Source organism: Cricetulus griseus, chromosome 2, assembly GCF_003668045.3.
Source record: "Cricetulus griseus strain 17A/GY chromosome 2, alternate assembly CriGri-PICRH-1.0, whole genome shotgun sequence".
NCBI classification, from domain to species: Eukaryota; Metazoa; Chordata; class Mammalia; order Rodentia; family Cricetidae; genus Cricetulus; species Cricetulus griseus.
Window position 1 is genome coordinate 149,176,822 of NC_048595.1, and position 27,919 is coordinate 149,204,740.

The window sequence follows — 27,919 nt, forward strand, 5'->3', positions numbered from 1 at the left end:
TGCTTTTGCTCACTGAGAACATGTATCTATCTATAAAGGTACAATTCATTAAATTCTGAGCAGAATCCTACTCTAGAACAGTTTCCTTTGACTTAAACATTGATTCATAACAACTTTTGTGCACACTGTAACTCTCTTACCTGTCTGTGTTTCATTATCACAGCATTTTTTGGTTATTATAGCAGACATGGTAAATATAGACCAGATATTAATTCACTTAAATCTAAATTCCACTTTACAAAGTAGGTATTAACTCTATTTTAGCTGGGGGACAGGGGATAAGAGTCATACTGTCACATACATACACTCTGCAAATTAAGCAGAACTTAATGTCTCTTGCATATGTCTTACAAACTGGAGAGGGTGGATGGTCACTAGTGTGCATATCAAAGTGAGAGTTACCTTCCTAGTCCTCTGAGGATGTGCGTATCTATGTAAATTGCTTTAACCAATGTAAGATGACTGGATGTGATGTGTGATACTCATAGTAAAATCCTATATGCCTATGTAAAACCACCCTATTCCTTTCTCTTGCATGACACCAGTAGCATTCTAGTTAAAGGGGAACCTGCCTGCCCCTCTGAGTGAGAACAATGGCCTAAGGTGGACATGAAGAGTGAGTAAAGAAACCTGTTTCTTGAAATCTATGAGATCTTTAGCATTCCTGTGAACAATATTGATGGTGGGAGGGGGACACAACACAAATATGTTGTGTGGAAACCAAATGTCAGAGGAAGGCTAGAGTGTCTACAGAGGAGGAGCTTCTACTTTCTCTCCATGGATCATTCTTATCCTGAATCATGAAAGTCCAAGTGGTTGGCTGGCCTTGCAGACCTTCTGAGAAGCAGGATCCACCAGGCAGAGCACCCTTATATAGGACTATAGTTGTCATTTTTCAGAGACAGAAAGAAAGCACTAAAGCTGGAATTCAGTGAGCTATGCTTGGAACTGATGATGCAGAAGCTAGCAGGCTAGAAAAATGACTTTGATACTGCCATTGGCTATCTGAATTTGTGTGTTCCATGTCTATGGACTCAATCAAACAACCATAGAGTTAAAATATTTCTAAAATGCATCCTACCTGAATTGCATATGTGTAACTTTTCCCAGTTATTATTCCCTAAAAGTACAGTATGATAACTATTTACTTAGAATTTATATGGTAGTAAATATTATAAGGAATCTAGAAGTGATTTAACATACAAAACGATAAGTGTGTTATATACAAATCCTATGCCTTTTTATGTAAGAAATGAGAGAACCTTGAGATTTATTTATCTGCTGAGAGCTTTGGATGCAATCTCCATTGGATACCAAGTGATAAATATCATTTAATTACAGTGTAATGCCATTTATGGTTTTAAGAGGGGGCCAGACAAATTGACCACATTGGATCTCTGCAGATTCTGCTGAATGCATAAAGTATCCAAGAGAAGTTCAGCTGGACAACTCTCTAGTGACACCAGTGAGGGATGATGGTGGCTTAGTCTAGAGTGACAAGCAGGGACATATTCTAAGGTATAACTAACATACCTAAATGAGGTAATATAAGAGGAGAAAAAAAGATAGACAAATCAGAGGTAATATTTGAATTCTGGCTTGGTAAACAGTTGAACAACACTTTACTGATGGGGGAAGTCCTTGCTAGATAAGGGGGTGCAAAGGGTTTAGTACAAGAAAATTACAATTCTGTCTTAAAACTATTTAAATTAGAAGTGATTTGGAGATGTCCTCCCACCCAGCTATCACAGCGAACTACAATAATGAAGTATATCAGGGACTAGAAAAAGACAATGTCCCCTCCACAGGAGCACTTGAAATGATTTTTGGGAAGGCATGCTTTTGTTTGTACATTTAGCAACAAAATGCCTCAAATATAATTCTACCAACAACACTGCAACCTCAGTTACCAACTTCCCTGTTGTATCACTCAAACTTGGGATGTCTGGTACTTATAAAACAAGGTTTGTTCTCCAGGTTCCCATCTTCACCTTGCACTGCCCATACTCCCTCCATTTGCTCTAGGCTAGGGAGAATGCACAGATTCTCTATTTTAAACTCCCATCAAGAATTTTGGACCACCTATGAATTGTTTTTCCTCTCATTTATATACAAATGTAATTAACCACTAACAACTCAGTTAAAGGCAAAAATCAGTCAGCTTCCCTGTGAGAAACCATGAAGCTCTCATCAAACCAGTAGCATGCTCTTCTGTCATATCACTGCAAAGAAAATTTGTCTCATTTCAATCTATAGCTCTGAAACTAAGTAGAAAGATTAAGTAAAATGTCTATTAATAGAAAAAGTTTGACTTCTAGAAGTGATCAGGTGATAAGGTACCCCAACATCAAAGTAAGACAACACCAATGCCAGGTCTTGTAGGAATGAATAAGTTCTAGTAGGTCTGGCTATGGGATCTTACAAGGCAATTTCATTATTGCTATCACAGCATCTGTTTCTTCACTCTGACCAAGAATAATTATCACATGGAGAGAAAATGATCTGGTAACAGGCCTTTTAAATAACTTGTTAAAGTCTACTGCACAGTAGCATCATCTCTGAATTCTAAGGGCAATGGGGAACCCGGGCATTTGGACAACTGTATTGTTTCAAAGAGATTATACTGCAAATCAAATCATGTGGAAAATGTTTATATTTAGAATTAAATTACAGGCTGTTCATGAAGAAGACCAAATTCACTTCTCCAGCCATTGTTCACGTCTTGTTACTTTTCGAATAAGCACTCAGAACTGGCAAAGGCTTTCACAGTAGCAGAATGGGGAAATCACAACTGAAGATGTATCATTTTAATTAGTTTCAGTTCACTGAAACCTAGCCATTGCTAAAACTAGTTCCATAAATATAAGTATCAAAAACCAACTAAAACAATGCTGTAATTTATAATTCTTTTTTTCATAAAAATATATCTACTTGCACTCTGGCCAGTGAAGCAGGTAGGATAAATGCAGATCCTCACCTCTCCCTCTGCTCCTCCAAATTCAGTCTCATCCCTAGCTCTACAGCAGACCTGATGTGACTGCTCCTCTCTGTCCACCCCCATTCCCAGGGTACTAACTTAGCAGATCCTGGTGTAACACCCTTTTCATTTTCTTCCCTCAGCTTCCCAGCCCAGCCCATTTCTAAGTGTCAACTCCCAATACTCAAACACATTTTACCTGGAGCCTCCTCCCCCAAGTGGCCACAACTATCTGGATCCCAGAAGAATTTCCTACCAGGCAACACACAGTCACCACCACACTCTGCTAAGAACCAGAGGGGAAACAGAAACCAAGGAACTAAACACTCACCCAAGAAGGATAAGACCAGATATCAGCACCCAAAATTACAGTCTTCTGCTTCCCAGATGCCTAGCACCAGATTAAAAACACAACAACAGCCAGGGCAATATGTCTCCACTAGAGCCCAGAAAAACTACCACAATAGGCTCTTAAACACTAGAAAGAAAAACAGCCTTTATAAATATGATAGAGGTCCTTAAAGAGAAAAATTAGTGTATCCCTTAATGAAATCTATAAACACAAATAGTGAAAGAAAATGAATAAAGGCTTTCAAGAAAGGTAAGTTTTATTGGAAATAAAAGCAATAAAGATTTTGAGGTAAAATCTGACTGTGGTAAATCTGGAAATGAAAAATTCAGGAACTCAAACAGGGACCATAGAGCAAGATTCAACAACAGAATACAGGACACTGAAGAAAGAATTTCAGGCACTGAAGATGATAGAAGAAATGGGTACATTTATCACAGAAAATGTTAAATCTAAAAAACTCATGCCACACAACACCCAAGAAAAATAGACTGGACCAGAAAAACAACTGCCCTTGGTACATAATATCTAACACTAAACATACAGAACAAAGAAAGAATATTAAAAGCTACCATGGAGAAGACCAAGTAACATATAAAGGAAGACTTATAAGAATTACATCTTACTTCTCAATGGAGACTCTAAAAGCTAGAAGGACCTAGACAAAAATCCTGAAGACTCTAAGAGACCACAGAAGCCAGCCCAGACTACTATATAGAGCAAAACTTTCAACAACATAGATGAAGAAAATATATCCCATGATAAATATTCCATGATAAAGTCAAATTTAAACAAATCTATCCCTATAGAAGTTTGCTAAAAGGAAAACTCCAACCAAAAGAGGTTGATTACACCCAAGAAAACATGGGGAGAAAAATCAAAAGAGGGGAAGATCTCTCTCTTTCTCTCTCTCTCTCTCTCTCTCTCTCTCTCTCTCTCTCTCTCTCTCTCCCAATAAAAAGACACAGACTAATAGAGTGGATTAAACCTTCTGCTGCAATCAAAAAACATGCATTAACATCAAGGATAGATATTACATCAGAATAAAGGATTGTAAAAAATTTCCTAGCAAATGGACCTAAAAACCAAGCTGGTGTAACTATTCTAACATCTAACAAAAGAGACTTCAAACACAAACAAATCAGAAAAGATAGGGAAGAACACTGCATACTCATCAAAGAAAAAAATACACCAAGAAGACATTGCAATCTTTAAAATCTGTACCCCAAAGCCAAGAGCAGCCACATTGGTAAAAGAAACCCTACCACATCTTTGATGTTGACCCTCCTACACTGATAATGGGGAAACTTCCAGACCCCACTGTCAATATACAGGTCATCCAGACAAAGAGCTAACAGACTTTATAAAACAAATGGACATAACATATTTACAGAACATGTCACTTAAACACAAAAGAATATACCATCATTTCTGTACCTCAAGGAACTTTCACCACATACTTGGATACAAAGCAAGTCTCAAGAGATATATGAAAATTGAAGTAACACCCTGCCTCCTATCTGACCACCCAGGTTTAAGGCTGGATATCAACAATAACTGAAACAGGAGAAAGCTTACAAATTAATGAAAACTGAACAAGTCTTTGCTGAATGAAAAATGGATCCAGGCATAAATTTAGAAAATAATTAAATACTTTCTAGAACTGAATGAAAATAAATATACAACATACACAAACTTATGGGACACCAGACACAATGAAGGCAATTATAAGAGGTAAGTCCATAGCACTAAGTGCTTACATAAAAATAACAAACAAAACCCACTGGAAAGATCTCACACTAGCAACTTAATAACAAATCAGAAAGGTCTAGAACAAAAAGAAGAAATTACACCCAAAAGAGTGCAAGAAATAATCAAACTCTGGTCAAAAAGCAATACAAACAATAAAATAGAAACAACAACAAAAAAAATAAGAGGAAGAGTTAGTGAAAAAAAGAATTATTTCTTTGAGGGAAAAAAATCAGTAAGATTGACAAATTTTACCCAACATAACTAAAAGGAGAAGAGTGAATTTCCAAGTTATCAGAATTAGACCTGAAAGGGGGGCATAACAAGAGATACCAAGGAAATCCAGAGAATCATAAAGATATACTTGAAAAACCTGTACTCCCCAAATTGGGATATCTAAAAGAATAATCACCTCAATATGTACTACTTCCAAAGTTAAATCAAGATCAGATGGGAATTTAAACAGACTTGTAAGTCCCATGGAAATAGAAGCAGATATTAAATGTCTCCCAACTAAAAAGAAAGCCCAAAGCTAGATAGTTTTAACATAAATTCTACCAGAATTTCAAAGGAGAGTTAAAACCAATGCTCCTCAAAATATTCCATAAAAATGAAACAGAAGAAACATTCTGTTCATTTACAAAGATCATTCACCATGATCAGTAGGCTTCATCCCAGAGATACAGCAATGGCTCATCATACATAAAACGATAAATACAATCCACCATATAAATACACTAAAGACAAAAACACCTGACCATATCATTAGACACTGAAACTCATGGAAATTAAGTAGGGAATAGGCTTGGCATAGGAAACGACTTCCTGACTTCCTGAATATAACACCAATAATGTAGACACTAAGATTGACAGTTAATAATTGGGACTTCATGAAACTGAAAATTTTCTGAAAGGCAAAAGGATACTGTCAATAGGACAAAATGACATCCTAAAAATTGGTAGAAGATCATCACTAACCCCACATCTGATATTAGGATGATTTCCAAAATCATATGAAGAACCCAAGAAACTTCATAGTTTACAGGATAAGGTAATGCAGTGAAAGTACTTTGTCTCATGCTAGATCAATGAACGGATGCTCCAACCCATAAATAAGCTACCCAAGGAAAGGATGGAAGAGTTGGGTGGATAAAAACCCACAGACACTTGTCTGACTGTTAAAATGATTATTATTTCTTTCTGCGTAATGTGCAGTAGAAGGCACACTGAAACATCTGAAATTATCCAGCCGGTAGTGAAATTAGTAAATCCCTACATCACTTGTGTTTCACATCAAGAACAGAGAAAACAAAAGGAACTGAGGTAACCAAACAGGATATGTGAATCCTGTGTAAATGTCCTGTAAGGGATTTGCTACTTATGACACAACACTCCTTGGGCTTTATCACTGAAATCCTGTTTTAGCTCATTATGTTTTATTTTGTTTTGTTGTTACCTCTTGGGAGCTCATTCTTTTCTAATGAGAGACAGAAATGAAGTGGATCTCGATATGAGGGGAGATCGGAAGGGACTCTAATAGTGGAGGGAGGGAAGATTGTAGTCGGGTTATATTGTGTGAGAAAATAATCTATTTTAATAATCTATTTAATAAAATTATTAAATAATCTATTTAATAAAATGAGGGAAATTTTAAAAAGGAACCCAAGAAACAAGGCATCAGCAAACCAAATAATTCCATTTAAAAAAATGGAGTACAGATTTAAACAAGATTTCTCATCAGAAGCATCTCAAAAGGTTGAGAAACACTGAAGGAGATGTTTAACATCCTTAGCCATCAGGGAAATACAAATCAAAATTACTCTGAGATTCCATCTTATACCTGTCAGAATGGCTAAGATCAAATACACAATGACTGCTCAAACTGGAGAATATGCAGAGCAATACGAACACTCCTCCAAAGCATTGCAGTTTCTCAGAAAACTGGGAATCAATCTACCACAAGACCCAGATACACCAGTCTAGGGCATAAACCCAAAGGATGCTCAATCATACCGCAAGGACACTTGCTCAACTATGTTTATAGCAGCTTTATTTGTAATATCTAGAACCTGGAAACAACCTAGATGTCCCTCAATCAAGGAATGAATAAAGAAAATGTGGAGCTTTTACATAATGGAGTACTACTCAGCTGTTAAAAACAAGGACACCAAGAAATCTGAAGGCAAATGGATGTAACTAGAAAAAAAATAATAAAAATCCTGAATGAGAAAGGCAAACACAGTATATACTCACTCATGAGTAGAAATGAGCTGTAAAATAATGGATAACTATGCTACAATCCACATACCCAGAGGGACTAGGTAAAAGGAGGGCTCATGGGGAATCCCCCAATCTCTTTAGGAAGGGAAAATAGAAGAGATTTTTGTGGGTTGACTGAGGGCAGATGGGGATGGAAACATGAGCCATAAGGTTGAAGTGGGTGCATAAGGGGAGAGTACTGGAAGAGACTACAGGAAGGCAGTTATTTTGAGATCAGATTAAAAACCTGGCACAAGGGAGTCGCCCAAGAATTTACAAGGATGACCCCAACTAAGACTCCTAGCAATAGTACTAGAAGATACATAGCCAGAACTGGCCATCTCCAATGAACAGATTAGTGCCTAGCCCAACTGTCATCAGAGAGACTTCATGCAGCAACTTACAGAAACAGATGCAGACCCACAGCCAAACATTAGGCAGAGCTCAGATAATTCTGCAGAAAAGAGGGAAAAAGGATTGTAGAAACCAGAGGGGTCAAGGACTCCAAAAGAAATCTCACAGAGTCAACAAACCTGGCCCCACAGGGGCTAACAGAGATTGAATGGACAACTAGGGAGCCTACATGGGACTGACCTAGGCACTCTGCCTGAAAGTTACAGTTGTGTAGCTTGGTCTTCTTGTGGGACTCCTAACAGTGTGAGCAGGGTCGATTTCTGCCTCTTTTACTGGCTTTTGGGACCCTACTCCTCATACTGGGTCACCTTGACTGGCTATAATACATGCGAAGGTGTTAGTCTTACTGCAACTTGATATGCCATGTTTTGTTGATACTCGTGGCCAACCTGCCATTGTGGGATGGGAACAGAGGGGAGTTTGTGGAGAGGGACTGGAAGGAGAGGAGGAAGGGGAAAATACAGCTGGGATGTAAACTAAAGAGGGAAATAAATTTCTTAAGATAAAAAATAAGAAAGCGTGTAAGAGCCAGAGGAGATAGAAGACTCCAAGAAAGCCAGGACCTTTAAATCAACATCAGCAAAGCTCATATTGCACTCAGAGAAACTTAGGCAGTGTACACAGGGCCTGAATGGGTTTGCACCAGGCCCTCTATGTATATATTATGGCATCCATAAAACTTCCATTTGTGTTTTTATGGAATTCCTGAGAGTATAAACTAGTGGGTCTCTGATTCTAGTGCCTTCTCTTGAGGCTTTTCCTTCTGTAGGTTTGTCTTGTCCAACTTCAATGTGATAGTTTTTGCTTTATCTTATTATATTTTAGCTTGTTTCTTTTTATTATTCTCTCTTAGAAGCCTGTTCTTTTCACAGAATGGGAGTGGATCCAGATGGAAGAGGAGGTAAAGAGGAACTGGGAGGAGCGTGGAGGAGAAAACTGTAATTAGAATAGATTATGTGAGAAAAGAATTCACTTTCAAAGAGAAAAATAAAAATACTTAAAACAATCTAAATAAAACAGAATAACATCTAACATAACTGACTGTATCATGCTTTTCTCCATGGACCATATTTAGAACTTTTATCCAAGTTGGCTTTAAAAAACAAAAGGTGGGGATCGCTTGATATTAGACTGTAATAAAAAAAAAGAGAGAGAGAGACCTAAATATCATCCTCAATGAAATTCCTCAATGTATTATTCATTATTACATAACTTAAATTCCCCAAAACAAAAAAATGTGAGCTTTCAAAAGAGCCTTATGTGCATCAAACTATGCCTGAGGAGCTGCATCCACAGGGAACCATCAAAATAAAAATGTTGCCTCTTTAAGAAAAACGGAAAAAGAGAAAATATATCTACTTGGAAATACATGGCTCATAACTTGAAAAAGCCAACAAATTAACCAAGTTTGAATGAGCACCAGGAAGAGCTGGCTGTCAGTGCATTGACACATCAATAACACTGCTTTTGACAAAGGCAAAGGTGAAATAATGATTCTTGGTCTGGGTGGAAATAAAGGATTAGTGCAGGTGTTCTCTATAACTCCTTCGAGAGCTGAGCTCTAGGATTCAGCGCCCATGACAAAGATCCATCTATACATGTCCTAATTATCTCAAGAAGAATAAAGAAATGAAATGGGTTTTTGAAATAGAACAAGCCATGTAGCAAATCCCCATTTATTAAATTAAAGGACATATACTGCCTTAAAAATAACTTCCTTGTCACAGGATTTCAAGACAATTCAAAAATATGATGCTATGTCTTAAAAATAGTCCTCTGTTGTCTTGATGACCTCAGCATAATTAATTCATTTCCATGAACACAGAAGCTACAATTTAATATTTCAAATTTCATATGTTTTTTAAAAACCTATGTTCATTAGAAATAAGAAAAATAAAATGCTAACTTAAAACTACTCATGGAGCTCCAGAAAAGGGCAGAATAAACAACATTTGAAGATGATTTTTGAAATGTGAGGATTTTAAATTTCCTTTTAAAGATTTATTTTTATTATTTTTAATTAGGTGTAGGTATGCTTGTCTGCACATGAGAATATGCATATGAGTGAAGGTACCCAGAGAAGCATTGGGTTCCCTGATGCTGGAATTACACACGGTTTTGGGTCACCTGATGTGGGTACTTGGAAATGAGCTCAGGTTCTCTGGAATAGCCACATGTGCTCTTACCCACTGAGCTGTCTATCCAGCCCCAGGAACTTGAATTTTTTTTTTAACATAGTATGTCTCCAAGCTTTTACGTTTGATTCTAAATTTTAAAGATACATATCATAAGAGAAATGTCAGTTATGACTTCATCAGTATAATGTTGGAATACATTCACAACATTTTGCATATGAAGAGTTATCCATGGAAGTATAGGGTGATTTTTGTGTATAATGTATTTCCTTCACATCTGCTATCAATTGAGCAACCTCATGAAGCATACAGGAGAAGGGTCTCTATATAATTCTTAGGATAGTATCAGGTCTACACACATTAAATAATGTCCACTCCTTGAAAACATGAGCAAGTATATTTGTACTATGTTATGCTTCCTTATTAATTTCTACACTGTCAATGAAATTCATATTATTATACCTTAACTTCTATGCATGAGAAATTGATCTTTTCCAAAAATCACTTTTCCTTTCTGATACTGAACTACTAGATGGAGACATTATCACTAGATGTGACATGCCCCCTTGTGGAAGGTAGGCATCCCAAGTATCAAATTCTAAAGTTAAAAAAATCAATGTGTCTAGTTACAAAGGAGATTGTGAACTGCCTCCATCTTAGCCAAAACTTCAAAATTATTGGTCCATTAATTCAATCAGAACACAGAAAAAAAAAAAGAATTGATCTTAAAAATACATAGTTTTTTGCTTTAACTTACCTAGTACTTGTTAAGTATGTGTTATGCTATACTATGTACCACTTATGAATATCTCTGGGAAACATATTTCCATATTGTTTTCTGAACTGAAAAAATACAACACAAGAAGGAAATCCCCATTTACACTTAGAACACTGGACTCAGAATGGGACATGAAGTCTCATGCACATAGTCAAAAATTCTCGGACTGATCTATTACAACTCCCCAGTCCTTTTTTCAGTTTTTATTTTGAGACAGGCTTTTCTTGAGCTCATTCTCTAGCCTAGTTTGGCCTTTAACTTGTAATCCTTTTGCTATGGCCTCCACATGTAACAGGGATTACAGACTTGTGCCAGTGGGCCCAGCTTTAAACGTATTTCAATGTAATATTTTATAATGACAATGTTCTTTCTGTGTCATTCTTTCTTTCAAAATTAAATGATTACTTATCCATGTAATTGTTTTTTCATACCACTTATAAGGTGAGATGGAAAAGGTCTTTATGGTCAGCACAAAATTTCCATGACTAACAAACATATTTTTCAAAAACACCTTGCATAACTCTTTTATGTATGCAAAAATCTATGTATGACATAGCATACTTACTCATCTATTTGACAAACACACATCTCCACCTCCTTGAGTGCAGTCTGAAGTTTGCCAAGGAGTTTCTGATGGATGTCTTGAGTTTCTAAGTCTTCTTCTTTCAATAAATATCGGAGTCCATGGCCATCTTTGTGTCCCAGAGACAACCCTGAAGGGGCTGCCATGGTTGTGATTGTGTGTTGAATATAGACCATGGGGCTCAGTTTCCCTGAGGAGTTCAAATCATTCCATCATTTATCTTCTACTTATGTAGTCCCGCACATTTTAGAAGTACAAGTTCATATATAATAAAATGTCAATCGCATGCTAAATTTAATTCAGAAATTAAAATCTACGACACATTGTTATTAAAATCTACAATAGAATTACTTTACTTGTCAGATTGCAATGATTCACAGAAGCCTCATATATCCTTCTCCTATACCTCCTTATTGTTCTCAAAGCTACAGTTATTTCAGATGAAGAACCTTTCACAGCAAGATGAACTGCACAAATAATGAAAACAAGAGAAATCCTCCTTCTTAAAGGGAAATACTGAAAGTGTCAACTGTCTTTATCCTATATATACTTACATGAGATAATCTAAGCAAGTAGAGCATGAAATCATTTCTTTATGAAAACAGAACACTGGGAATCTACCAAATTTTAAGATGCAAGCATAGGACTGGAGAGATGGCACAGCAGTTAAAAGCACTGGCTGGCTATTCTTCTAGAGGCCCTGAGTTCAATTCCCAGAAACCACATGGTGGCTCACAACCATCTAGAATGAGAACTGGTGTCCCATTCTGGCATGCAGGCATGTATGCAAACAGAACACTACATACATAATAAATAAATAAAGCTAGCATAACTAACTACACATTGCCTAAATTCCTATTCATGAGTTGACAACATTTCAAAAGCTAACATACCTGGCTCTGAAGATTTATTTTCTCTGTCATGAGAACTATGTTTCCTACTATCCAGCTGAACACCGAAGGCACTCCCCAGGGAAGTTGATGTTTTAGGATAAGAAACTTCCATCACATTGACATGGCAGTTGGTCGGGCAGAAATCACTGCTGTGCAGTGGGGAGATCTTAGATTTGGCCTGCTTAAAGGTGGGCCAGGCTCTGTTCTTCAGCACCCGAGAGAACTACAAATTAAAGAATTGGGAACCAGTTGAACACACAGTAGTAACTCAGCTCTCTCACATGCCATAACAAACTCAAAAGGATATTAAAGTGTATCAACCTGAATGGGGTAAAATAATTGGAATGTTAGAATTTAAATGGTTTTTGCGAAACCCAAACATCCCAATAAAGCAAATTATACATGCAGCACCTGTGAATGGTTCAGCCGACGCTGTGACTGTGAGTTGGGGTCAGAAAGAATGGACCTCGGTGACAATACAACTTCCTAGCACTTGATCCCATGGGCCCCAGTACCGACAGAGCCTAATAGAGAAAATTGCTGGAAGGGGCACCAGAGCAGGAAGTAGAATTTTAAAACTAGGCAAGTCAGCACACCAGAACACTACAGGTGGTCAAGGGTAGAAAAAGGTGGGCTCATCCCAAGCACCATCAGAAAGCCACCCAAAGCATGAGTCTGCACAGACCCAGCAGCAAGCTGAGGAGGTGCTGGCCAGAGTGGCAGGATGGGCTTCTCATACATCCTGCCAGGTGGCTGAGATTTTTAGGGAGGATCAGCCAGAACTCAGTCATGTACTCTTCTTCCAAGTGCCACCCAAATGATCTGTGACTTCTGTGTGTGGCTACACTGCTACCCTAAATGTGCAGGGACTAGAAAGCCAACACACGCTGGTTCTCACCAAGCCTGCTTCCCCTTGCTTGAAAGGCCTCTCTCTCCCCTTGCTCCATAAACTCCTTCTGGTTTGTATATAGCTCCTTTCCTACACCACTCACTCTCTCTGGGACTTTGTGCAAGATATTCAGTGTCTAGATGATTCTTATTCATTGCCAAACACTTTTTGTTCAGCAGTTTTGGATTCCAGAAAGTCATCGGGAGTCTTACATGAATTCTAGGCCAGTTTCCATTTCCCTGGTGACAAATTAGAGGGCACCTGTAGCCCTCTTCATAACTATGAATACCCCTTTATTCTAGCTCAGCTGGCAGAAGGAAAACTCCATGTGGTAAGAGTCTTGTGCACAAGAAGTAGACACCGCATAGAGCCTAACTGGATAGTGGTTCAGAAGGCCTTTGATGTCTTTTGACCTTGGTGTCAGGACTATCACAGGACTGGTTATGTTGTTGGGAATCTTATGTCAGTATCTTATCACTCAGAAAATTTGAGTTAAATAATGCTACTGACCTTGTCTCTCTAAAACTACAACCATTATCTTACTTTCTCATGTTACTAGCAGACTAATAATAATTTGGGCATTGAAAAGAACAATAATTAAGACCATCACTGAGCTCTGGGCATTTTATGTTAAATTCAATGGTAAATATCAAAGATCATATTCCAAAAATATAAGCTCACTATTGGGATAAAGCCCCTCTTATACACACACACACACACACACACACACACACACACACAGAGAGAGAGAGAGAGAGAGAGAGAGAAAGAGAGAGAGAGACACTTAACAGTATATACACAGGTATGTATTACATGCATGTTCAAATGTTTATATCTTATATTTAGCTGTCTAGCTCAATCAAGCAATGGGGGATCAGAATGTAATGCAGGAAATTATTAACAAGATTGCCACCAAACCTGATGACCCCATATCCTGAAAGAAATTAAGGAACTTTGGGAATTCCAGGTCTTGTTCCTCGCCTTAATAATAAACTTCCAGCTAAGACAGGTCCAGGATTTAAGGCAGGCTAGATGCAAAAGTTCAACCCAAGCTTCCTTCCTATTTTCAAGATTAAAGTCTTAGCTGAGGCTCGATGACACACAGAGAGGCACAACAGTAAATTTTACCATGTTGTGACAACAACCACAGTAAGAGGTTAAGATTTTCTTGTCTTATCTTTCAACCAATTAATACATCCAGTCAGAAACAAGAGAGTGAAGTATCTGTTCAGGCTTCCAAGACAAACACTGGATATGCAACCCCTATTCCATGGTGAGGTAGACTATCAAATTCATATCACAACACAAATTCCTGACACCATACCTGGAGAGATATCATAGCCCTGTATCAGAATGCACCTGAAATAGTTCAGAACAAGTATCCTGGAGGAAGTCTATTCTGAGAAGCAAAACCCTCAAGAAAGTAGCACTGCCCACAACCCTAGGATGTCTAGAATGAATTTGTTGTATATACCAATCATACACGTTAAAAACTTAATTCATGTTATGGTTTAGGTGTGAAGACGTATGTCTTCAAAGGTTCCCAGCTGCGTGGCCAGAATAGCAGTGCTGGGACCTTTGAGAGGTCTAGTGAGGGGTCTTCAGGTTGACCAGAAGAGAATGTCCTTCTTGGATGAGATGTGGGTCTTTCTATCTCTGTGTCTCCATCTCTCCATGCTCTAAAAGCAATCTGTACTTGACACTCCCACTGTCCCATGTGATAACCCAGCAGGCAGGCCCTTGCCAGATGCTCATCAGATGTTACCTTATCTTCAGCTAGCATAGTGAGTTGAGTAGGAATCTATTCCTCATTGGTCACCCAGTCCACGGTACATAGCTACAGCATCACAACTTGGACTGAGGAAGACAACCTTAGGGGAGGAAAAAGCAATAGGAGTGTCTCCCTATCATGGATACCACAGTGCAGTGTGTAAAAGTGAGTATCCAAACAACAGCTCCCTGGTTTCCATAGTAAAACTTTGAGAAACAAAATCTTAATCCAAGGGGGGTACAGCCAGTGAACTAACTGTAGTGCATATGCAAGAACATACTCTGTGCTGTGTGTTAGCAAACCTCAGTCTGCCTAGCATTGGAACAACATTAAACAAAATGCCAAGTTAACTAGGAAAGGGGGAAAAACTGTTCCCAAATCAAAATCGATAATTTCAATAAAGACATATACTGGGTCTATGGAGGGCTGTAAACGACAGAACATTAGGCCTACTACTGTGGAATAGCACAGACAACTCATTGTCAACTTTATCCATTTACTGATAAATCAGAATCTGAATCTGCAGGGGGTTGATTTAGGGACACTGAAAATCAAAGATGTTTGTCTCCTATATAAAGTCACAAAGCACTTACATATGACTTTGTTTTTCAATTTTTACATTTATTTACCTGTGGGTGGCAGAGGTGTATGCATTAGGAAGTCAAAGGACATCTTTCAGGAGTCAGAACTTTCCTTCTACTGCATGGGTTCCAGGGATCAAAGAAGGCTAAAAGGATTAGCAGGCATCGTTTTTACCTACAGAGCAATCCCATTAGCCCTTAAACAACTTTAAAGCCACCCTTACATTGCTTCTATAATACCTAAAGCAATGTAAATGGTATATGAACATTTATTGTAATGAATCTTAAATGTTTGTGTTATTTTTTCAAAATGTTTTTGATCTGCAGTTGGTTGACTCTGTGCATGTAGAACCACAGATGTGGAAAGATAGAGTGTAGCTAAAGAGAGAAGGATGCAATCCTGAGACAGAAAAGATAGCAGACGGGGACATTGCAGAGGGGTGGAATGGGGACTTTGTTGAAAACATGTAAGGTCTGAGATACTCATAACCTCCCGTGGAGAAGCCGAGTAGACCAGGTGACTGAGGTCACCAAAGGAGGCAGACTGAAAGGACATCAAGTCCCAAGCCCCGGAGACTGTCAATGAAAGCTTGGAAAGAAAAAGAGAAACAAACTCCAGACACAGGCAGGAATAGTCAGTGTTCCAGAGAACAGGCCAGCTGCACCAGGTTCTGTTGAAACATGATAAAGAAGGATAGGAAAGGGGCTTTGGCAAAATGTAGCCACTTCTGTGACATGGCAGAGATCTGAGTCCAGTTGTGGAGTTCTGAGGACTAAGACAGAATACACCGCTCCATGAACGATACTGAACATTCCTTCCAGGAAGAAGATGAAAGAAGGAAACTGAGCGGAGAGGAGGCAGGGGACAAGGAAGGACAGGTCTTTAATACAGGTGACAATGAAGGAGTATTTGTCAACTGACAGGAATGCACAGTTCCTGGACATGAAACTTCAGGTGCTTAATGCATGGGAAGATAATTCATGTATAAACTCAATATACTCATTTAACTAAAACCCAGAGATAACATAAAAGTAAATTACTACTCTGCAGATATCTCCCATTTCAATTATACGTAAAATGCTTTGCAATGGAGGTAGGAAGATTTTTTGTATTAGATTATCCTCTTAGGGAAAAAAAGGAGGGCAAATAATTTATGCACAATTTTCCAAATCCTTATGTCAGTTTAAAGATTATATGTAGTAAATAAAGTAGAAGGAATAAAAGGAAGCTTTCCAGTTCGTTCAGTGACATGTCTGTATACAGGAGAACTGCCTCTAGGATGCTCACAAAGAACCCCCAATGCTCACAATAAGTCTGATTATGTCAACCAGGACAGTGACTATAGTGTTAGTAAGGGTTCTTGGTACAATCCAAGAAGAATGTTTCCAAAGCAAGGCATAATGGACAAATCACACCTGAATCAATCTCAGTTCTGCTACACAAAATAAATCCCTGCTTGGGACTCATTCAGGTGTCCCAGATGCTCCAGATTTACATTGATACATGGACAGAAACACATCTGGTGGACTGTGGGAAACCTCTTATGATCTTAGGAGTCTGGCTATAGAAGCTACTGAAATTGATTAGTTCTTAATTCTAAAATCTAAAATGTTTAGAGTTAGAATAAAGTAAAGTCAGTCTAAGATTTGAGTTCCAATGGACACATTTTTATATAAAATCACTTTTTAATTTAAACATAATTTGATCATAGTTTTTGCTTCCCCCAAAGTTCTTTCATATGTTCCCACCTCCCTACCTATACACCTTTAAATTATTGCTCAAAAAACAAAAACACAATATAACAAAAGTCCCTCAAACTAAGAGAACAACACCCAAACAGAAAACAAAAAAAAAAAACAGAAAAGCACCAAACTATAACCAAATAAAATCACAGGCGCACACACACACACACACACACACACACACACACACACACATACCAAAAAAAAAAAAAAAACAAAAAAAAACAAAAAAACTGTACAACTGTGGAGTCTATTATATGTTAGTCAACTACTCCAGAACATGAGGCCTGTCCTGGAGTGGTTGATAAGCCCAATGTCACTCCATGGGAGAAAACTGATTTTCCCTCTCCCAGAAAGTATAAATGGCAGCTCAATTATTAATCTTTTCCCTAGTGGCTAGGTTTTCATTCATTCATTTTTTAAAAAATATAGTAACATAAAACCAGAACTATTACATCAAAGTTCAACAGAACAAACCTACAGAAGGAAAAGAATCCAAGAGAAAACACAAGTATCAGAGACCCACTCAGGAGTCCCATAAAATACTGACCTGGAAACCATAATATATACACAGTGGACTGGATGCAGATCCATGCCTCAGTCTCTGAGAGTTCAAATGAACTTTGCTCAATTAATTTAGAGGAACTTGTTCTCTTGGTGTCCTCCATCCCCACTAGCTCCCACACTCTTTCTGCCTCCTCTTCTGAGGGTTCCCTGAGCTCTGAGAGGAAGGATTTGATGAAGGCATCCCATCTTCAGGGCTAAGTGTTTCTGTGTCTGATGATGTCTGTGTCTGTGTCTTTCTGTCTGTCTCTCTGTGTGTTTGTGTGTAAATGTGTAATGTCTGCTTGTGTCTCTCTGTCCATCTCTATGTCGCTCTCTATCTCTCCTCTCTCTGCCCCCACCTGGTCCTCTCCTCTTCCTCCCCCTCTCATTCCGTGTGTGTGTGTGTGTGTGTGTGTGTGTGTGTGTCTGTGTGTGTGTGTGTCTGTGTGTGTGTGTGTTTGTGTGTCTGTGTGTGTGTGTGTCTGTGTGTGTGTGTATGTGTGTATGTGTGTGTGTGTGTGTGTCTATGTGTGTGTGTGTGTGTGTCTGTGTGTGTGTGTGTCTGTGTGTCTGTGTGTCTGTGCATGTGTAATGTCTAGCTGTGGGTCTCTATATTTGTTCCCATCTCCTTCAGGAGGAAGCTTATCTGATGATAGCTGAACAAGGCATTAATTTATGAGTTTTATGAATACTTTTTATTTCACAAAAAGAAGCATGTTAAAGCTTTCATTTGGAAGAAAAATCATTGCTAACAATAGCTTCAAGATAAATAAGTGAGAATTAAAATTCTGCATTCACAAAAGCTGTGGTTTCTGTTGACATGAACTTGATAGATACACTGAGCTAATCTGTAAACGACTAGAATTATTAACATCCCATTCAAACTGGAAGGGTCCTTGACTTATTTTTATGCTAACCTTGAATCTCCCTCTAACGATAAAGATAGCCAATTATCTTAAGTTTATTTATGATCAAGTAAGATGACAATGAGCACAGCTTATACAGCGACTAGACCTTACCAGACTATATGTTTCTTGATTAACAACAAAAGTAAGTGAGAGAGCATCCAAATACCTCCTCAGCTACACAACCTGAGCCAAGACTAATTTCCTACAGGCAGAAGTACAACAAGACTCAGCATGCTTAAGAGCTTTGAGACCCAATCAGTGACACATACCACAGCACAGTCTACAAGTCAGTGATATGATTTTTATCATCTGTGATCATTGCCCACTAAGCTGGTCATGTCTACATTAAAATGCCACAGGGCCCCAGTTACTTCTATGTCAATGCAGAATACCTTAAATTCACCAATATGATGTTTCTGAGAATCTTCACCATTTTGGCAGTATAGGCTTCTCAGTCCACTGCACTCATACTCCTTACCTTACTACATACTTAGTATTTTATTTTAGAAAGGAAGAAAATTAAGTTATATAAACTTAGTCTTCCATAACCAAGCCATCATATGCATGCATGTTGCTCCCCACTCATAGTTAGGGTTGATCTTTCCATATTTCATCTTGTGGGCTTTTAACCATCCCAGGTCACCACCAACTTGTATCCATGCAAACTGAAAAGACCGGGAACGTTTCCACTCTGACTCTCACCCAAGAACACACTGGATTACTGCCACATTCCACACAGAAAAACCTGATTTCATTCCTTTTCTACTCTGATTTCAACTTACTCAAATCTTCCCTCCTAATTCAGGAATAATCTATCTTCTATTTGAATGGCATTTCTCCTCCCTGTCACTCTGACATGCATGTATTGTGGTAGTGACAGTGGTGATGGTGGTGGATGTTCGAACAGGGTCTCACTACATAGCCCTGGCTAGCCTGGAACTTATTACATAGATTAGACTGACCTCAAACTCATAGAGATTGACCTGCTTCTACCTTCTGAGTGCTGAGATTAAAAAGGCTCAGTATCATACCCTGTCTGAAAAGTCTTTGTATTGTAAGAGTTACCATTGTTGACCATTCAAACCAGTGATTTGTCCATACAGAAATCCTATTGTTGTTATAGATGGAAACACGCTGTTTAGCAATAAGCTTATGAGATAAGAAAACATCAAATGTAAGTAAGCAAATGAGAGCCAGTGTGAGAATAAAAAACACCAAACTTCAAATGCCAGTACTGTTGCCAGCTGTACACACTGAGCAAGTTCCCTGACAACTTGGAACCTGAGTTACGTTATCAGTTAAACACGGGATATATATATATATATATATATATATATATATATATATATATGAGCTGGAGAGATGGATCAAATATTAAGAGATCTTGCTGCTCTCCCAGAGGACTGAAGTTAGTTCCTAGCACCTACATCAGTGGCTCACAACCTTCTGTAACTTGAATTCTGGGGGACTCAATGGCCTCTTCTGGTCTCTGAAGGCACACACAAACTTGTGGAATATTCACACACATGTATGCAGGCACACACACATTCTGTAAACTATTGCACACACTGCCTGATGCCTGTAATAGACAGCCAAAAACTGTAAGGTACTACAGAGCTCAAGATAGCACCTCATACAAACAAATGTGTACAATTATCTTGGTTGAAATTCTAGCTGGTGAAAATGACATGACTATTCTCACTTCATATAGTTTGATCTTTCTTTTTAATTTAATGCTAAGTGTGAGAGGACAGAAATCTTAAAACAACTTTTCCTTGGGCCTCTATTGCCAACATGTAGGACCATGCTGGTAAGTATTTCCCTTTTCTTTCCAGCCCAATCTACAACAAATTTTCTTTCATTTTATTATAGAACATAGAGTCAATGACCTATGTACTAAAAATATCTGCTACACAAAATAATCCATTCTGTTTCACTCCATCTTTAGAGAGGTGTTTATGAACACGAACATGATACATTTTGGTGTTGTCTCTACAAAAATTGCTGTGACAAGTGGTCAAAAGAAGGAGAATAAGTGACCGTAGGTACCCAGCCTCAACTACAAAGTAACTTCTACATCTATGACTTGGGCAGCACAGAAGAGAGAGCCAGAGGAACAGGAAGTCTGCTGCTAGAAATGGTGTCCTAGACACAACAGGGATACTTATACTCATGAAAGCTCAACAATATGGTTGCTTAAACAGTGTGGACAGGAGAATTTTCACAAGGCCATGACCCTTGATAAAGCCCTATGAGCAATCAATGGTCGCAGACAGAGGGAGAAAGAGTTTTCTTCAAGGGTAAATTCCCTAATAGATTATCCAGTCCTAAAACATCAGTGTTATGGTGGAAGCTTTGCCCTAGCCCCTGGCATCCATATAGCCAAAGAGTCTGGGACATTCTGATGGAAGCTTCGCCCCAACCCTTGACATCCATATACCCAAAGAGTCTGGAATGTTATGGTGGAAGCTCCACCCAAACCCCCCTCCCCTATCTCCCTCCAAACCCTGCTGCATCTCAGAAGGCCAGCCAAATGATGACCCCCTCCCCAGAGATGCTCAAAACCACTCCCACAGGGTATTTAAACTGCCCCCCCCCCAGAAAATAGACTCCTGGTTTTTCTGGTGTCCCTTTCCTGTCTCCTCTCTGGGGGGCTGAAAGGCTATCCAGGAGCCTTGCATCCATTAAACATGGGCTTTTTCTAATTCAGTTTTACTTGGTCTGGTTTGGATTGCTGCATCAGAGGAGAGTTTATCCAGGTGTAGAAACTTTTCATGTGGAGTTCCCACCGGCCCAGGGCCACATGGTGGGAAAACACCCTTCTTCCCCACAACTGTTCTCCACCAAGCTTTGAAAGGCTAAGTCATTGCCTTAGAGTCATAGAGTCTCCTGCAATTTTTGGGGTGTCCTGCTACAGATGTGGCCTTGCCAGGCCTCCGACCAGTTACTGGAACAAGGACCTGCCTTGTCCAGTGGGAACCATTCTTTGGAAGATGTTCTGTTCAAGGGATTCTCCCACACACTCTCTGTTTTTGACCCATGGCCTACAACAGTGGATGCATTGTATTAGGCTTTGGGTTCTGGCATAGACTTGTGAAATGCGTACCTGTCATTCAAAGCCAAATGCCCTTGGGATGCCTTTTACAAAAATGAAATTCACAGGCAAATGAATGGAACTAGAAAAAAACATCCTGAGAGAGGTAACCCAGTCACAAAAAGACAAACATGGTATGTACTCACTCATATATGGATATTAGATCTAGAGCAAAGGATTACCAGCCTACAATCCACACCACCACAGAAGCTAGGAAACAAGGATTACACTAAGAGAGACATACATGGTCCCCCAAAGAAGGCGAAAGTGACAACATCTCCTGAGCAAATTGGGAGCATGGGGGAGGAGAGGGCTTTTAAAGTTTTCAATGCCCCAAAAGAGGCTTTTCCAAGTCACAGAGGTCCAGCCTTACCAACACCAGCAGCTGAGATTGTGCCAGTCTTTGAATTACTCTACTTTGAGGAGGACTGATGTGGCTCAGACTTGGTGACTCCCATTGTCCTCTTCTAGCCTAGGGTAACACTGCAGGTAGCAGATAAGTCCATTACTTTTCTTTCAGACATGGGAGCTAACCACCCTGTTTTGACCTCTCATTCAGGTACCACAGTTCCCTGTCAGGGGGATGAATGGGACCCTCCCCTACCCATTTCAGTAAAACCTAAGACTGATTAGCTGAAAAAGCTGCCTCACTTCTGCTCATCTACTTATCCCTCTCAGATCTGATAACATTTGATGACTAAGGTACTAATAGCTCATTAGTTCATTAAGTTAACTTTCCTGCTCTAAGTACAGACACGTGTGCCTCTTTCACAGGCTTCATAGTCAGGGATTAGGTTTCAGATGTAACTTCAGAGGTTCAGAGTTTTAAATTTCCTCTGAGTATCTTCTAAAAATGCCCATGCCTTTTAACCTAAAGCCATAGCCTTTTGCTATGACAGCAGGATGTAAATCTGTTCCAGCCGCAATTTCCTGGGAGAAGTTCTGCTTCTGTATCAAGAAATCTGGTCTAATAAAAACAGTCTCCAGAATCCACTTTTACCCCACCCATTTTCAAGCATATCTTGCAGATTCACTCCTCCTGACTGGGCCATGTCTAGATCATGCCAACACCTGCACCAGCTCCTGGAACTTCACCATCGGTACCACCTCTCCAGGCTTAAGTGGAAACCTACCCAACAACTGGAATCTGGTTTTCCAAGCTGTCTCAGTGAAGGACACATCTGTTCTCCTGTCTCACTCATTCACCCTTGCCTCTTCTGTACAAGCAGGACACTTCTCCGTTCCCTTCATTCTGGAAGTTATCACCGTTCCCATGACTAACCCCATTCATAGGGCCAATGATAACCATATATTTTTCTCCTAGCAACCTGCCTTCTCTGCCACCTCAAGGAACAGGTGTCTGAGGTCTAAAGGATGGCAGTTAACCAAATGCTTCTCCACCCACACCTTCTGCTGAGCATGAACCCATCAACTCCTGGCTCTCTCCCTCCCCTACATTGTCCCTTATCAGTTAGAAGAAACCAGACATGAACCAGCATCCATACACCCAAAGAGTCTGGATGTTATGGTGGAGGATCCAAGCAAGCACCCCTCCCCCATCTCCCTCCAAACCCTGCTGCATCTCAGAAAGTCCACCAAATGATGGCTCCTCCCCCAGAGATACTCAAGAGGACTCCCATAGGGTATTTAAACTGCCTTCCAGAAACTAGACTCCTGATTTTTCTGGTCTCCCCTTTCCAGTCTCCTCTCTGGGGGGCTGGAAGACCATCCGGGAGCATTGTATCCATTAAATGTGGGTTTTTTCTAGGTCAGTTTGATTTGGTCTAAAATGGATTGCTGCCTAGGCGGATTTTAATCAGGCCTAAACATATATACATACAAGCAATACTAGTGGATTATTTTCCTTGTTTTTTGATTGTTTGTTTTCTTTTCTGATTGTTTTTTTTTTTTTTGGAAATACACTTTTTAGACAATACATTCTCATTACAGTTTCCCCTCCCAGCTCCTCCTAGATCCCTGACTCCCAGCCCACCCAAATCCACATTCTCTCTCTCTCTCTCTCTCTCTCTCTCTCTCTCTCTCTCTCTTCTCTCCCTCTCTCTCTCTCTCTTTCTCTCTCTCTCTCCCTCTCTCTCTCCTCTAATTAGAATACAAACAAGCATCTAAAAAGTAAAAAGAAAATAATTTTTTAAATGGGATAAAATAAAACAAACCAGAATAGAATGAAACAAAGAACTAACAGGAGAAAAGGAGCAAAAAAAAAAAAAGGGAAAAAAATGCACAAGAAACACATATAGACATAATTCATACACAGAAATCCCATAAAAACATAGGGGGAAACCACAATATATGCACAAAAGGCCTTGAAAGGGAAAAAAAATCTACCTAGTCTCAAGCATTTTGTTACAGCAACACAAAACTAACCAAGAAAATTATATGCTATTTCAATGAGGATATAACCAATATTAGAAAGTGATTTAAATGTGACTCAGTAACTTCAATAACAACATCATGTAAAATTCAGACTATTTACCTTTCTATAACTGGATATTCTGTGGCATACATGTTGAATTCTTTCACTGCACATGGTACTGAATTTATTCTGAAGGTCAGTGGGTATCACTTCATTCAAAGAATTAAGGTTGGTACAGTTTTGTACAAAATGATCATCACTTTTTGCTAGGGCTTCCAGAATCTGTGTGGATAAATATACACAAAAGGAAAGTAACTTCAAAAGTGAGCACATACAATTTCTCTGAGTTAGCACTGTGGTTGCCAGGGCTTCTGTAAACAGCCTGTAAACTGGTTTGACTTGTCTGTTTGCAATCTCAGGGTTTGCCTCACCATGATGATAAAAGCCTGCTCAGGGAGCTGACTTCAAAGACTCCCTGCTGGATAAATCATCTCACTCTGATGTGGTACATGTCTCCTGGACTTCTGTCATAAACATTCACTAGGAAGATTTTCTACCTCAGTTTGGGGGTGGAACAACAACAACAAACTTAGGAAAAAAGCACTGGCATCCTTGTTACCTATTGGGGCCACAGAGAACACAGGGAACAACTGCCTGCTGAGAGGCTGAATAAATGAAAACTTCTCACAATGCTTTGTCTAGGCAATATATATAATATATATATATATATATATATATATATTTGCCTACAGACTTTTAATATATTATGGTTTCTCATTTTTGTTTTTAAGGATTTTCTGTATATGCAAATGTATATGTCCCAGTGTCTCTATGGATTCCTAGAGCTTTTTCTTTGCCTTTTTTTGGTTTTGTTTTGTTTATTTTGTCCTTTCCTGTTATTTATTTATTTTTATAATTATTACTAATGCTTATTTGTATGTTAATAAGACAAAGAAAAAAGGGTATGGATTTGGGTGGGTGGGGAAGTAAGGAGGATCTGGGCGAAGCAAGGGGGAGGGGAAATCTTAATCAGAATATATTGTATAAAATAAATCTACTTTGAGTAATAAACAACAATAAAGGGGAATCAGATTAGCCTGTGAAAAGGGGAAACAGAAACTTAGTGATGTGTACCAGTGTTTGGGCTCCGGCTGATAAAGGTTCCAGATAAAAGCATCCAAAAATGTTTTGTTTGTTTGTTTGTTTGTTTCGTTTTGTTTGTTTTTCAAGACAGATTTTCTCTGTTTATCCCCGGCTGTCCTGAAACTCACTTTGTAGACCAGGCTGGCCTTAATTCACAGACATCCTCCTGCCTCCTGAGTGCTGGAACTGAGGCATGCACCACCACCAAAAATGGAGTTTTCAATGAGCAAATCTTTTGCATATTGCAATCAAGTTAAGGCTCTGTGTAAGCCAAGTGCCATTAAGACCAGGTAGGAGATGGATACCAACAAGCCAGCTTGGGGCTGTCTGCCCTGGGCAAGTAGAGGAAAACAAACAGGCCTGCTTAAGATTTTAAAACAAATGCTATAAAGGTGGCATTTCAACTATACATATTTGAAGTAACAATTAAAATGAACACATAAAGGTCAAGAAGCTGTATCTTATCTATCTAAGTTGTAAAATCAAAGTTCTCACAGGACAATGGAAAAGTAAGCAGGAACACTAACGCCCAGATATGCAGACAGCACATGTGGATCTACTAAAGGACTTAGTGGTCTACCTCTTTCATGTTACATGCCATTCCACTTAGATTTTAAAGTTCTTTCATCCTTCTCCATCTTGCTTTCACCTAAAAGCCAATTGACATCATTACAGACAACAATTAAACTGACATCTATGGATCTATTTATAAACTGATTCCTGAGTTTCCCAACATTTTGGCATTTGAAGAATTTGAAATTTCTTGTATTTCATGGCATGAAGCACTCATAAATAATGTACATTTAAAAAGCTTTCATGAAAATTATCTGAAACTTATTCTTTGGCTGGAATTATGAGTATAGCAATGTTAAAAGTCAGCTAAGCCTGTCCTGGGCAGGAGTCTAACAAAACTCAACACTAAGCTCCTAGGATCAACAAGAGGAAGCTGATACATAATGAATCATGAGGAGAGTTGATGAGCTAACTGAGGTAACACTCTCAGTCATTCTGTATAACAAAGAGCAGACAGATCGGGTGTTTAATTAAAAGAATCTTACTGTCACAGAGTCACTCATACCTTGGCAGTTAGGCTGAAGAACCCTTTGGGCTCTACCATCTTCTCCACAATGTTGCACTTTGTGCCTGCTGTGCTGTCGTATTCGTAGACAACCCCGTACTCGAGGTGGACATTGTCCACTGTCAGACTCACATGCTCCTTCTTGCCGTCGATAATGGCCATGGTATTGAACTTGTCAATGACCTCTAGAATACAATTTTGGTGCAGTTGAGTCATGTTTGTTCCTCCTCATCAAGTAACTTTGAGTCTCTGGCATTTTTTTATTATTATTTTTATTTTATTTTATTGTTGACACAGGATCTTACTATGTAACCTTGGCTCACCTGGAATTTATCATGTATTCCAGAATGGCCTTAAACTCAATAGACATCAGCCAGGCTCTGCCTCCCAAGTTCTGAGACTGAAGACATTTACCACTATGCCCAGAGAGTCTCCGAATACTTTTGAGTTCTTTAAAGGCTATCTAAGTTAAACATGCTAAATGGTGTATCTGTTCTTGCTAATGCTTTAAGAAACACAAGTAGTTTTTAAGAAAAGCAAATATAGGACAGATTCAAATCTTGCCATATTAATGAATATAATCTGATTGATATATCACTTTGATCAATGAGCCACATGCATACTGATTTACATCAATATAAACACTATAGAGGCGACTGCACCTTTTTTTTTTTTTTTCATTTGAAGTATATGTGAGGAGCTGGAGAGAAGGAAGGCTCAACAGTTAAGAGAACTTCTGGTCCTACAGAGGACCTAGGTTCAGTTCCCAGCATCCACATGGCTCATGACCATGTGTGGACCAGGTACCCTCTTCTGGCTTCCATGAGTACCAGATATGCACATTCAGGCAAACACTCACACACACACACAATAACAAATAAGCAAGTCTTTTTAGAAAGTGCATATGAATCAAAGTCAGGTGTTCAAAAATGGCCTCTAACATGGGATGAAAAGGTGCTCAAAGGATAAGGAAACAAGAAAGGAAAGAAGGAAGGAAAGCCACAAAGTAGGTCATATTTCAGAGGCAGGAAGGGGATGCAAGAATCATCTTTGTTTCCAGATGCTTGAAGTTTCCCCAACAGCATCTTGGAGAGAGAATTTACCAAGAAAGTCCTTCAATGTTCACTAGACTAAAATTTCCATCTAGAAATTTCAACTACAGTTTATCCTACATTCAGAAAGCTGAGGAGTAAATACCTAAAATCTCATGGAAGAAACTATTGTGTCGCCTAATAGTAGACACTGAGTGAGAGAAAATAAATTATTTATAATAACAAAGTCCTAAAAGAAAAAGGAATACATATATGACATACATAAGATATGTATATATATTTTACATTCATATATTTTTATTTGTGATATATATTTATATATAAAATATATGTGTAAAAGTTTTATTTATAACACTAAAGTCCTGCAAGAGAAAGAATACTTATCTATCTTTTATATAGATATTATTTGTTTATATATATACATGTGTTTATATATAAGCATATACAAATTTATAAATATATAAATATCTATTGTGGTTTGAAAGAAAATGGCCTCAAGAAAGGTAGCACTATTGGAGTTGTGGCCATATTGGAGGAAGTGTCAGTGTGGAGATGGGCTTTGAGACGTCTTTTTCCTCAGTGTAACAGTCAGTTGCCTTCCTG

General features: G+C 38.8%; 1 protein-coding gene across 2 annotated transcripts in view; it reads right to left on the minus strand.

The window, feature by feature from the left end:
- The window catches only part of Prex2 (phosphatidylinositol-3,4,5-trisphosphate dependent Rac exchange factor 2), a 275,997-nt gene that overhangs the window by 99,991 nt on the left and 148,087 nt on the right, over positions 1-27,919 (minus strand). For both annotated transcript variants that reach the window (XM_027398845.2, XM_027398847.2), the window contains exons 22-25: positions 26,265-26,449; positions 24,164-24,325; positions 12,138-12,360; positions 11,227-11,434 (exon numbers count right to left, since the gene is read on the minus strand). In XM_027398845.2, the coding sequence (XP_027254646.1) occupies positions 11,227-11,434; positions 12,138-12,360; positions 24,164-24,325; positions 26,265-26,449 (778 nt within the window). The remainder of the gene's footprint in view (positions 1-11,226; positions 11,435-12,137; positions 12,361-24,163; positions 24,326-26,264; positions 26,450-27,919) is intronic.